Source organism: Ochotona princeps, chromosome 4, assembly GCF_030435755.1.
Source record: "Ochotona princeps isolate mOchPri1 chromosome 4, mOchPri1.hap1, whole genome shotgun sequence".
Classification (NCBI taxonomy): Eukaryota; Metazoa; Chordata; class Mammalia; order Lagomorpha; family Ochotonidae; genus Ochotona; species Ochotona princeps.
Genome location: NC_080835.1, coordinates 3,081,448 through 3,094,258, shown reverse-complemented (window position 1 = coordinate 3,094,258; position 12,811 = coordinate 3,081,448). Strand labels below are relative to the sequence as shown.

General features: G+C 56.2%; 1 protein-coding gene across 9 annotated transcripts in view; it reads left to right on the top strand.

Annotated features, from left to right (window-relative positions):
- The window catches only part of PPP6R3 (protein phosphatase 6 regulatory subunit 3), a 93,627-nt gene that overhangs the window by 77,059 nt on the left and 3,757 nt on the right, over window positions 1-12,811 (top strand). For 3 of the 9 annotated variants that reach the window (XM_058662708.1, XM_058662710.1, XM_004598229.2), the window contains 7 exons: window positions 1,310-1,389; window positions 2,843-2,897; window positions 3,459-3,589; window positions 8,651-8,772; window positions 9,634-9,787; window positions 11,026-11,132; window positions 12,020-12,170. In XM_058662708.1, coding sequence (XP_058518691.1) covers window positions 1,310-1,389; window positions 2,843-2,897; window positions 3,459-3,589; window positions 8,651-8,772; window positions 9,634-9,787; window positions 11,026-11,132; window positions 12,020-12,170 — 800 coding nt within the window. Of the gene's footprint in view, window positions 1-1,291; window positions 1,390-2,842; window positions 2,898-3,458; window positions 3,590-8,650; window positions 8,773-9,633; window positions 9,788-11,025; window positions 11,133-12,019; window positions 12,171-12,811 lie in introns of all 9 variants that reach the window. The other 6 variants (XM_058662707.1, XM_058662709.1, XM_058662705.1 and 3 more) reach the window with 3 other exon arrangements.

Here is a 12,811-nt window from a genome sequence, read left to right as displayed (position 1 = left end):
CCCAGAACCTGGGCCTATACCTCTGCTCTGGGCCAGTGCCCCCACAGCACGACCGTGCTGGTGCCCTGTGCCAGGGTTGCCGTGTGCAGGTGCAGCGGGGCTCGCCCCATGCCTCCCGAGGCTCCTTAGGGGGTCTCTGGGCAGGAGAGCATTAGCTCAAAGGGAGAAGGGGAGAGGAGCCGTCTTGCATGAGGCCAGTGAGCTTTGAGTTCTCTGTCCAGCCATGCTGCATGTAGCATTCTCCAGATTCAGCAGAGATACCTTCCAAAGCCAAATATAAGGGTTGTTTTGTAATGTTCTGTGATTTGGATTATCCATGCCATGATTCCCTGCTGCCAGCGTGAGTCAGGGGAGTAGAGCCATTCCCGCCACTGCCGGCCACAGAATCTGCATGCTGTGGTCAGCCGTGTGCCAGGGGTAGCTGGTTTAACTCGGGCGAAGCTACCTTCCTTCCAGCAGGTGGCTGCAGGAGAGAAGTTTCAGGCTCAGACAGCACCTGCCACTCCCACCGCCCCCGGGTCTGTGTTGATTGTGGGCAGGGTGAGGCGGCCCAGGGTTGTCTTCGTGCTCCTTATTGTCCAGTGAGGTGTGAGAAAGAACTTGCAGGTTTCATTTGCTTTCTCAGACCTGTTTTAGAATATGCACATTTTCATGGAGCTGATGAAAACGCTCCTGTGTGTCCGCCTGTGGTGTCCCGGGTGCCGGTCGGCCCGGAGCTGCTCTGGGGGTTCAGTTGAGTAGGAAACTTGGCGCCCTGCTGTAGGGGAAGAAGGTTACCCCTGCTTTCGCCTCATGCTCTCGGCAGCTTCTGGACTGCGCGTGTGTTTTAGAAGAGGCAGTGTCTGTATGGTCACGGTTGTGTTATTTTTCCTCTGTTGCTATTTCTCTGTGGATTCGGGAGGGTGGGAGGTGGGGGTGGGAGTGGCAAGGAAGGGAGGGCAGGTGGTTACCACTTGTGGGGTCTGGAGGTGACGGACTCTCACGTGACCCTGGGCCACCTCTTTAAACGAGGCTTAGCCCAAGCCTCTTTGTAAAGAGAATCGCCAGCCAAGGGCAGCACGGTCACTCACTGTTTCTTGTAGGCATGTCTGCATTTGAGTGATTTGTCGGCCAAATTTCAAACATTTCCTGCTTCCGTAAATTGTGTCTGAAAGTATTGTTTTATAAGCACACCAACTTTTACAGCCCTCTGGCTAGATAAATAAGATGGCTTGTGAAAGACAAACGGGCAGATAGTATGTGGAATGTCATTAGAGTCATTGTATCACTGTCACTGGCCCTGGGGTGCCAGGCCTTTTCTGATTATCAGATGCAACAAATGACGTCCAATTTTATTGACCAGTTCGGCTTCAACGATGAGAAGTTTGCAGATCAAGATGACATTGGCAAGTGAGTATTCCTCCTCTTCCCAAACTGTGTCGAATGTACCTGCTCTGTATGAGACTTGGGACTCTGGCACTTCAGGAATTGGGAGGAAGCCCCTTCCCCCGCCCTGAGGTAGATCTTTCTTCCCTGGGATTGGCTGGTTGGGTTATGCTGAGCTGGGGAGCCTGCATGTGGGGCCTGACCGCCTTGCAAGAGACTGGTCCTTCCCCAGCCTTCCCTAGGCACTCTGCCATCCACCTCCTGCCTCTGACAGGATCTGACCCCATCCTGCCCAGCTGCTCGATGGCAAACTGACAGTGGGCATTGCTTGGGCAGCTGGCCAGGGCCGGGTCAGCAGGAGTCACTCTGCCCCGGTGGGGGGTTCTAGATGACCCCTGAGACATGGTTCTTTCCGAATGTCACAGGCAGGATGAGCGGACATGGGTGTCACTGCCTGTGGGGGTGAAGGAGGGACTGAGGCAGCCAACGTTTCAGGATTGGAGAACTAGTCTTAGAAAAGACTTGTGACGATGCTCGTGAGCGCCCCGTGTCTTGTGGAGCCTTGGAAGCCATATCTTGTCCATCGTTTGTGGGACTATGACCAGTGAAGGCTTTTATGGCACGGAGAAGCTGTCCCAGTTCATGGGACACTGCCTGGCCCAGAGTGTACCTGCTGCTCCATGGGACAGCCCACTCTCAGCAGCAGGGAGGACTGTCTGCTGCCCTCCAGGGAGAACAGAGCATGCCAGAAGGCGTCTGCCCAGCGCAGGCCCTCACCTAGAGGCTATCCACTTGTGGGTGCTTGCTTGGGGCCACGTGTGTGTTTGTTGCTCGGAGTGCTGACTGATCGCGGCAAATCCTTGCAGGATTGGAACTGCCACAGCTAGCTCAGCATCCCTTTCGCAGCCTGGGCGTGCGCTTCCTGCGTGCTGCCTGGGCTGTGCTCGGCCTGCAGCTTAGGGTGTCAGGGCTGCATCCCGGCGAGAAACGCCAGGCCCAGGGCTTGGTGAGGCTTTTACATGGCTTTCCTATTTTCACTTGGTTGTTCTTTACAAATAACCTTTTTTCTGGATTCCATTAAAATGCTGACTAGGTTAAGATGCAGTCAAGGCACTGACATCCCACCACTCTCAGAGCTCCTGGGTTCCGTGCCTGGCTGTGGCCCTGGCGCCCTGGCAGGCAGGGGCAGCGGTTTCTGTTGATTGGGCTGAGTTCAGTTCCTGGCTGCTGGCGTGATCTTAGCCCAGGCCAAACCCCAGTGAGCCCGTAGGGTCCTCACTGAGCCTGTCCGAGTCCAGCCAGTTCCTGCACCCTGAGCGAGCTTCTTGGTGGCCATCCTTGGCGCAGGAAGTTGTGTCAGTTTCTGGTTAAGGGGTGGTCATGGTGGTGTAAGTATTTCCAATTGGATAATGTCATCCCTGCCGTTTCTGTGGGCCTCAAAGTCACTAACAATTCATAACCTGTATTCTATTTGTAGTGTTTCTTTCGATCGGGTGTCAGACATCAACTTTACCCTCAATACGAATGAAAGTGTAAGTATAGCTCTTTCCTGGCCAGAGGTGAGAAGTGGGATGTGTTGTTACAGCCACGAGTGCCTGCCGCGTGCACTGGCCCACTCTGTGTAGGATTCCCCCTCCCCCGCCTACTGGGGTGATGTCCGACTTGTAAAACCAGGGTCTCTGACTCCCGAGAGAAACGGGCCAACTGGGGCACAGCTCTGGCAAGGGTGCCTCTTGATCTCCCTGGAGTTGCTGACGGATCAGGCTGGAGGCTCCAGATTGGGGCTGCTGAGGGTGAGCACTGCTGGGCTGCTTCTCATTCGGGTGTGTCTGGTACTGGTCTCTAGGACACAGGCAGCCTGGGGTCCAGTGTGCGTTTCCAGGTGGCAGGGAGTCCACGCGAGGGTGCTCTGAGCCTGGCGGCCAGCTGCGAGCAGTTTCACACAGAAGCTGCGGGAGAGGTTTACACTTCATGTGGGTGAAGGTGATGGGCACTGTTTTGGTTTAAAGCAAGTAGAAAAAATGCAGTTTGCACTGGTAACTTTTGGAAGAAAGTAACCTGACTTTGAACTTGCTTTTCTTGTTTTCGTTTAGGGAAATATTGCTCTGTTTGAAGCGTGTTGCAAGGAAAGGATACAGCAGTTTGACGATGGTGGCTCTGATGAAGAGGACATCTGGGAGGAGAAGCACATTGCCTTCACGCCAGAATCCCAAAGACGGTCCAGGTGAGTGCCCGTCGCCACTGCTGTGTGACTCTCTGGAGGGGGACATGGGTCATCACCAGGAAGGTGCTGTTGACCAAAGCGGGCCAGTTCTGGTTCGGAGGTGGGTCATTCAGTCTGCCGGTGTCCAGGCACCGTCATGACAGGTGTGGCTGGTGGCCTCTGCGTGGGTGGGGACACTCGTGCCCTCGGCAGCAGCAGCAGAGCTCTGGCTAGAGAGAGGAAGTTCTCCTGCCCCGAGGAGTGCTCATTGGTGGCCTTGAATGTGGTCTGTCCGGCCTTGGTTCTCAGTCACTGACCCCACACATCTGTGACCTTGCATGACCGCAGGTGCTCCTGCAGAGTCCGATCCCAGGATAGAGAGGAGCATCGCATGACAGGTGAACTTGATGTTTGCCTCCTTTGTCTGGAGTCAGTGTTGGCGTGTGGCCTCACACCCCAAGGGAGCTGCAGCTCCTGCCTGCCAGGGGTGCCCACCCTCGCCCTGGAGCTGATGGGGGTGTGCGGCAGGGTAGTCCTGCCCAGCTGCTTCCTCTCCTCCTACCCAGTGGTCCTTGTCATCACAAGATGGCTGCCCCCACTGCAAGGCGATTCAGTGGGAGGCGGGCGTCCCCAGGAGGAGGCCACGCCCCATCGCTCGTGAGCTCCACCACTTCCCAGAGCGGCCGTTGCCAATGATACGGGAGGCAGCCTGGCTCTGCGCCCACACACGATTGCAGCGTATAGCCCGTCCTGCACCAACAGCACAGCTGTAGGGCAGCGGAGACCACGTCCCAGGGACGGCCCTGCACACCTCGCACAGCGCAGGCAGTGGCGGTGATGGTTGAGCGGTCCTGCTTGTTTGCCAGGTCAGGACCTCAGCCGTCTGCCAAGCCTTCCTCATGCCCTTTCATAACGTGCCCTTCCTGTTCCCCACCATCTTTCTGTCCTTTACATATTCATGCGCACTTGTGCGCGTTACAAGCTTTTTGTCTGCTTGTCCTGAGCCGTCGGCAATGTCAGATGTAGCAGTAATTCTTGCTTTTTGTTGCTGAGTGGTATTCCGTTCAGTAAATTCACTACATGTGCCCACGCGTCTTCCTCCGAAGGATACTTGGTGCTGGGTTTGGGCCGTAATGTAGATTGAAAGTACACTGTCGTACCCACGAAGCTGACGGGAGGAGTGCCACACGCTGCTGAGCTGTGAAAGTGCTTTGTTGCTGCCATGCCCAGGTCTCTCAACCCCAGGTTCAGACTAGCAGGGTTTCTAAAGGCAAAGTCTGCAAACCAGGAAAGGCCCGGCAGGGCTGAGCTCAGGCAGAACTACCGCAGGGATGAAAAAGGTGCTTCGTAAGCTTTTGTTGCGGAGTGAGGTGGAGCTCACACTTGAACAGCCTAGCCAGGGGTTTGCACATGCTTGCCAAGCAGGGTACCAGTTTCTCACTGGGTGGGGGTACCTTCTCGCACACAGCTCAACATGGAGTCCCTCCTGTCGACTGATAAGCCAAGAAGTCAGTAGAACAAAGTTACTCTGCCAATAAAGGAAGCAAAATAATAAACTAAAAGGAAATCAGAACAAGAACACAGGGTACCTAAGGTAAACGGCAGGGTGATGGAGGTCATAGTGGTCTCGGGGAGCCGTGTAGCGTTGAATAGGTGAGCCAGGATGCCCTCGTGCAATGGCAGAGCTCGGACAGTGCTGTGGCTCCAACAGAAGAGCCACCACTGACCTCTTAGCGCAGTCCGCTCCACTTCCCACGCGGCCACCTGCTCGTGTGCCTGGGAAGGCAGCAGACAGTGGCCCAAGTCCCTGGGTCCCCGCCAGCCCTGGGGGAGACCTGGATGGAGCTCCTGGCTTCTGGCTCCAGCCCAGTGCAGAACTGGTGCCACAGGCATTTGGGTGAGGAGCAAGCAGCACAAGAGAAATCTGCTTCTCTCCTCCCTCCTGTCCTGCTCATTCTACTTTTCAAATAAATCTTTAAAAAACAAAAAAATTCAGGAAGAAAACAATTCCTAACCACACATGCTTTTAAGAAACTATTTAAAGGCATCAAATTAAAAGAAAAAACACACCATGGTAACTGACAGGAAGGGAAACAGGTGTGTTCATGTCCAAGGATGTTTGCGGAGGTGGTGTACCTGCCATGGCAGCACGCCTAACAGCTTCCAGCACAGGAGGCACACATTGGCAGAGCTGCCCAGGGAAGGAGACAAGTCCACGGTCAGGTGGCTCGGGAGGCGGTGAGCACCAGTGAGACCGCGGAACACTCCAGCAGGGTGGTGTGGTCAGCTCATGCTGCCCGCACGTCTGCCAGCTCTGCACCAGCAGACGTGTGCCTTCCCTGCCATCCATGGGAAAGTCACTTCAAGGCAGACTATGTTCAGGCTGAGTCCCAGCAAGTTCATTTTCTGACCAAAATGAAATGAAATTAGAATTCTCAGGAATCCCCACACCCTGAATGCTGGATAGGAGTCAAAAAGGGAATCTCAGGTTTGGGATTGAAAGGCGATGGGACCACGCCACGTGAGAACGTAGGGACTGCAGCCAGAACAGGCCTCGGAGTTGCTTCAGTGCTGACCAGCCCCGTGCCCAAGAGGCTGCAGCTCGGGCTGTTGCTTCTGGCCCTGAGATTAAAAACCCTAGTAAAAAGGAACAAGTTAAATCCATATGAGCAGAAATAAACATTAAGTATTATTCTGAAAATGTTAAACAAAAATTAAGGAAACCTTAATTTATTTTTTGAGAAGATCAGTAAGTTTAATAAAGTCCTAGCCAGAAGTTTTAGGGAATAAAAACAAATACAGATTACTAGCAGCAGCAGTAGGTAGGTGACATTACAATAGGTTTTACACACAGTAAAAAGATCAGAAGTTCAGGGGATGGCATTGTGGCTTATCACCCCACGCTGCCATCTGCAATACTGGCATCCTATATGGGCACCAGTTCAAGTCCCAGCTGCTCCACTTCCAGTCCAGCTCCATGCTGATGCTCCTGGGAAAAGCAGCGGATATGACCCAAGACCTTGGGCCTGCCACCCATGTGGGAAACGCAGAAAAGGCTCCTGGCTGTGGCCTGGCCAGGCTCTGGCCATGGGCACCCATGTGGGAGACGCAGAGGAGGCTCCTGGCTGTGGCCTGGCCCGGCTCTGGCCATGGGCACCCATGTGGGAGACGCAGAGGAGGCTCCTGGCTGTGGCCTGGCCCGGCTCTGGCCATGGGCACCCATGTGGGCACCCATGTGGGGATGTGAGCTAGTAGGTGGAAGACCTCTGTCTCTCCTTCTCTGTAACTCTGGCTGTTAAATGAATGAACAAGCACATTTTAAAAAATACATTAAAAGGATGACAGAATTGAGCAAACTGACTATAAAGTGCTGACAGCTCCGAAGTTCCAAAACAGGCCCAGGGCAGCGGCCCAGTTGGGGTCACTGAGGCGGCGGCCCAGTTGGGGTCACTGAGGCGGCGGCCCAGTTGGGGTCACTGAGGCAGCAGCCCCCATCCCGGGAGCACGTCATTACCAGTTCAGACACCTAAGGAAGTCAGGGCAAGACTCCATAATCTGCATGGCAACCAAGTTAGACATTTTGAGAAAACTGGCTAATGGTTCCACACATGGAGACTTTTAACATTGGAGCAAGCAATAGGCAAGTCCAATACCTGGTTCTGGTTTTTGGGAAGCAAACAGGCTCGCATCCTGGCGTAGTAGGCTGTCCTACGCCCACCAGCACCAGCATCCCCTATGGGAAAGTGTACTCACTCGTGCTCTAATTCTGCCTTTCACATGTAAAAGGAAAAAAGTGTGTAAGAAATCGGAGAGGATTTGTCCTACCAGTGTAAAGTGTGTACAAAGTGCAGAGGCTGCGTCATTCTGAATGGTGGAAGATTAGACAGTCCGCCAGTGAGGCAGGCACGGACCAGGGGTGTCTGCCCCATCACGTCTCAATACTGAGTGTCGAGTGTGCACGGGCTGGCAGCATGACTGTTGGTGCACACTGCCAGATCTGCAAGATGCCCAGAGAAGCTGCGGTGGCATCAGCAAGGTTGAGTGGTGCCAGGCTACTAGCACTGCTTCTGTGCATTCTGCAACACACAGTTGAAATGAATGAATACATCGAAGACGTGCTGTCCAAGTGTGTAGGGTAAGTACGGCAAAGGCTGTGTCAGATCTGTACAGTGAGAACTGTGAGGCTGCTGAGGAAAAGGTACCTGGACAGATGTTTACAGATCCAAGACTGCGTCTTGCCAGGATGTCAGTTCAGTACAGTCTCATCAGGTTAAGCCAGCACCCCATGTGAGTGCTGGTTCGAGCCCCCCGTTTCCCTTCTTGTTTGGGTGCCTGCCTGTCCTGTGGAAGACCCTGGCAGCGTCCCATTGGGAAGCGAACCAGAGAGTGCAAGCTGTCTCCAGAACTCTGCCTTATAAGTAAATCAATAAAAGGGTTTTGGTTTTTTACATATATGAATCCTGAGACACTTTTTGTGATTCATAACAAATTGATTCGTGTAAGTACAGAAATGCTAGGGTCTAGAAGATGCCAGATCAGCTTCCATGGGGACCAGGCTGGGAGGGACACGGGAAGACAGGGCAAGGCAAGAGGCCAAGGCAGGGTCGTGGAGAGAGGCCAGGCTCGCAGAATGTCCTCTGCCCGGGGGTCACACGAGGGACTTGGAACTGTGAAAGAACTCTGACCTGGGTTAGGCACCTGCTTCCTGGACACACGCCCACACAGTGCAGGGAAGAGAAGTTGCACCAAGTGCAGCTTAGTCCCCGACCTAAAGCTCGTTTGCATATCACGTCTGATAAAGGCATTCTGAACAGAGCTGAGAATCTCTGCTCCGTAAGGACAGCACTGCTTTTAAAATGCACCGTAAGTGGGAAAAGCAGGTACAGGGATTCGAGTAAGCCTGTGGGAAGCCCCCAGCCCCTCCTGGCCCGGGGGTGACGCACTGCTGGACACTGCCAGGTCAGCTCTTGGTGTCACGCCTCGCGGGCGTGCCCTGGAGGTCCAGTGTAGTGGGATTTTCTGTGGTTGAGTGAGCCTTGGCGAGTTCATAGCAGCGTTAAATGTTGTGTTCCTTTCTCCTAGCTCGGGGAGCACGGACAGTGAGGAGAGCACAGACTCTGAGGAGGAAGACGGAGACAAGCAGGACTTGTTTGAGGCCGGCGGTGCCAGCACAGAGGACAAGATGGAGGTGGATCTGAGTGAGCGTGAGTGGCTTCCTGGGCTAGCTTCCCAGCAGTGGTGTCAGGAGAGGCGTCTTGCTGGTGGCCACCCCTCTGCTGCGGAGCCTGATGGAGTGGACGGGGACAGCCACCGGCTGGGGGGGCCTTTAGGACCAGACATGGAGGAAGCCACTGCACACACGAGTTCTTGGTGGCAGCCTTAGGAGCTCACCCTGGCACCTGCCCAGTGAGTGCCTGTCCACCCCTGTAATCGCCAGGAAGACATGGCAGCTTCTCAAAGTTCCCTAGGACCTTCCGAGTTAATTCTGGCGCTTCCCTTAGCCACACCAGCTCCCTGTACCCCAAAGGCCTTTTTTTTTTAATTTGATGTATTTATTTGAAAGTACATTACAGAGTGGGGGTGCAGGGGGTATGCCGTCTGCTGGTTGAGTCCGTGAATGGCCAAAGCCAGGAGCCTAGAACCCCATCCAGGGGTCTCACTTGGGTGGAAGGGGCCCAAGCACTTAGACCAACTATGCTGCTTTCCCAGGAGCGCAAGTAGGGAGCTGTGTGGCAAGTTGAATGGCCGAGACTCTTAAGCAGCTCTCACATGATATGCTGGCATCACAGCCCCAGCACGCAGTTCTGGAGGTCAAACCTAACTAGGGGGCTGAATCAGACACTCGTGACCCCTGAGCCTAGTGCAGCCCTGGCTCCCACTGCGTGCCCTGGGCCAGGCTGAGCCAGCCAGCACCGGGGCAGAGCTGGGTTGGAGGAGGTGGTGGGTGGGTGATGGGCTCCTGGCTCCCATGCAGGCCCCGCCAGCCCCACACGCTGTTCATGATGGCCTGTGTCTGAGAAATGCCTTAAGCTCCTGCAGTGGTTCCGGTGACATCTGTCTTTCAGCACCCAGCTGGTCAGCCAACTTTGACGTCCCCATGGAGACCACCCATGGGACCCCCTTGGACTCGGTGGGGTCTGATGTGTGGAGCACAGAGGAGCCCATGCCAACGAAAGACACTGGCTGGGCATCGTTCGCCGAGTTCACACCCTCCCTCAGGTGAGCGGCTGGGTGCCGTCGTGTCTGCCGTCCTAGGTGTGTGTGCAGGGTCCTGGACAGGCAGGGACCCAGCTCTGCGTCCCCAGAGAAACAGCGCCCAGGTGCCACTCCAGGAGGAACTGAGAGCATGTGGTGCCTGGACACGCAGGGGCAGGACCTGCACGGGCTGCCCTGCTCTCAGGTCCCGGGGGACTCAGACCTGCTGTGGCAGGTCAGTGCCTGGTGGTCTCCCCTGCTACTGCAGCGTCCAGGGCTCTGACCTGTTCGCCTTGGTCCTTAATGGTGCCGGCAACACCTTAGCAGGAACCACAGGCCGTGAGTCTCGTTAGGCTGACACTGAGGCCAAAGGTGTCTGTCCACGAAGGATCAGTGTGTGCTGTTCTGCTTGAATGACAGAGCAGTTAGCTGAGCACGGCCCGGGGGCGGTCCGAGCTGCCCGCAAGGTGTGTAGCAACGGGCTTCTCAAGAACGAGGGCTGCTTTTCTGTTAAGACTGACTGTTACCAGAAAAGCAGATTTGTGGACAGAAGGAGAGGTAGGTAGATCCTCGTCCGCTGGTTCACTCCCCAAGCGGCTGTGGTGGCCAGGCTGAGCTGAAGCTGGATGCAGGGCCCCAGCACTCGGGGCCCACTGTTTTTCTCAGGCCGTTAGGAGAGGGCTAGATTAGAAGTTGAACAGCCTGAATTTGAATTGTCAATGGCAGCGGCTTAACTCGCTGCACCACAGCACTGGGCCCGCCTGTTTGTGTCTGCAGGGGCTGTTGGTTTGTTGGCATCTTGCTTCTGGCAGCCCTGTGTCCAGGCCTCAGGAGGACCAGCTGATGACGGCCTCAGCACGGGAGCGGGGCAGGGGGGAGGTGATGTCCCCTCTTAGCATGCGGGCCCAGCAGCCTCTCACAGAGGCAAGTTCTCCCAGGCAGTTCCACTTAAGGGAAGTGAGGGTTTGCCTGAAGATGGTCAAGCCCAGGGAGTAGGTCAGTTGCTGCCTGCGGAGAGTGCATGTGGCCCAGGCGGCTGGTCCTGGAGCCTGCTGGCTTGGGCGGGTAGGAGAGTAGGGGCGTTTCTAGCCAAACCCCACTGGCATAGTTGCCTGCCCGTTGGCTGTGTCCAGCAGCTGCTGGTGCTCAGTCCCTGTGTCCCTGGGCTCTGCGCCCCTTTGCTCGAACACTGTCACCTCGCAGAAGCAGCCCCTGGCATTGGTTCCCCGCTCCTGACATCTGGACTGTCTCTTTTCTGAAAGCACAAAAGATTGCTTACGGAGTAATTCTCCGGTGGAAATGGAAACCAGCACGGAGCCGTTGGACCCCCTCACCCACAGCGTGTCTCCCCTGGCAGCACAGCCGGAGGGTGAGTGTGCCGAGCAGGTGGGGCCGGAGCCACCAGGAACCGGGAAGGCACGTGGGACAGCTGTGCATGCGTGAGCACAGCGCTGTGTGTGTGTGTGTCACTGTGTGCTAGTGTGGTGGTTCTGTGAGGGTAAGGGGTCACTGTTAGCTGCACTGGGCACGTCTGGAAGCAGGTGTGTGCCAGGGGCTAGAGAACCAGGACTGTGCAGGGCTGTGTCTGGGCCTGGCCCCTCACCTTCCTGAACAGTGGGATGGTCCTCGGTGCCTGTACGAGCTGCCCTGGGCTGTGACTGTCCGCAGGGCTCACGTGTGCTCCTGTATTCGCCCTGAACTACCTTAAGCCGGAGAAATGGGGCCTTTGACGGGGAGAGTGTTAGCAGGTGGGGTGTGATGGGAGGTTGGGAGTACAGGGAGAGGTAGGAAGGGGGTCCCAGAGGTCAATCCTGGGGAAATGAAGACATGAGTGGGGACTCAGACCCGGGGGTCCAGGAGAGGAACTGCCATCCATGAGCTGCACTGTTGCTCTTCCCAGACACTGTCCCCCAGAGCCACCTGTCTGTGGGTGGGGCATCACAGTGGGAAGTGCAGAGGCCGCTCTGACTTCAGAACACGGGCTTTTGGCCAGTGGGGACCCGGAAACCCAAGGGGAGAGAGCAGAGTTTGTGGGGGAGGCCAGAGCAAGGTGGTTGTGTGCCCTGCCTAGGCTGTTGGGCGCCAGGAAGCCTGCAGGCACTTGCTGGTGCTCTCACACGGGGAGCTGCGCACCATCTCCAGTGGGCATTCTTGGGACGCCTCTGCCAACAGGACTCTGGCCTCGGCAGAAACAGGCAGGAGAGGCTTGTGTGTCCAGGCTGGGGGCTGTGCCCATCAGGTCTCTGGTTGTCTCAGCACCAGGCGGTGTGGCCATGGAAGCCAGTTCCGATGGAGAAGAGGATGTAGACAGCACGGACAAGGTCACCGAGACGGTGATGAATGGCGGCGTGAAGGAGACGCTCAGCCTCACCGTGGACGCCAAGACGGAGACCGCAGTCTTCAAGAGGTAACCGGGGCGGGCTCCTGCTGGCTGCCGGGTGGGCCAGGAAGCGTCCAGCCGTAGAATCTAAGCAAATCCGCTGAGTGTCTAGAAATTAGGTTGATGCCTTTGTAACAGCTGTGGAAGTGAATCAGTAGACCCTGTCACTCAATCCCAGCTGAATTCAGTCTGCAGACAGGGCCCCAGGAGGACTGTGTGTGCCACAGAAACGGCCTGAGTTCCAGCCTTGTTCTTTCCCGGGGAAGGTGGTGTACGGTACAGTCCTTGCGTCAGATTCTGGACGGCAGTCGTGGGCACAGCTCCCAGTCAGCCCTGTGCTCGCGATGGGAACCACCACGTTGCCCACAGGGCCATTTGCAGGTGCGCAGCGTGGCCCAGCCTCCATAGCGCGCATGCTGAGCCGCATTGGTCCCGTGAGCAGGCCGTCAGAGCTGCAGGCAGTGGGGCTGCATCGGAGGCTCGGCTGTGGCTCCCGTTAGTGAGGATGCCAGGGGCTGCCAGCCGAGCTCACAGAGCCGGAACAGGTGCTGTGTCTGTGGAGAGCCCCCCACATCTCCCCTCCCTCAGCCCTCCAGGGCCAGGATGCACCGCCCACTCCTCGTGGCCCTTGTGTCCCTCACGTCCGTCACGTCCCTTTCTTGGCTGAT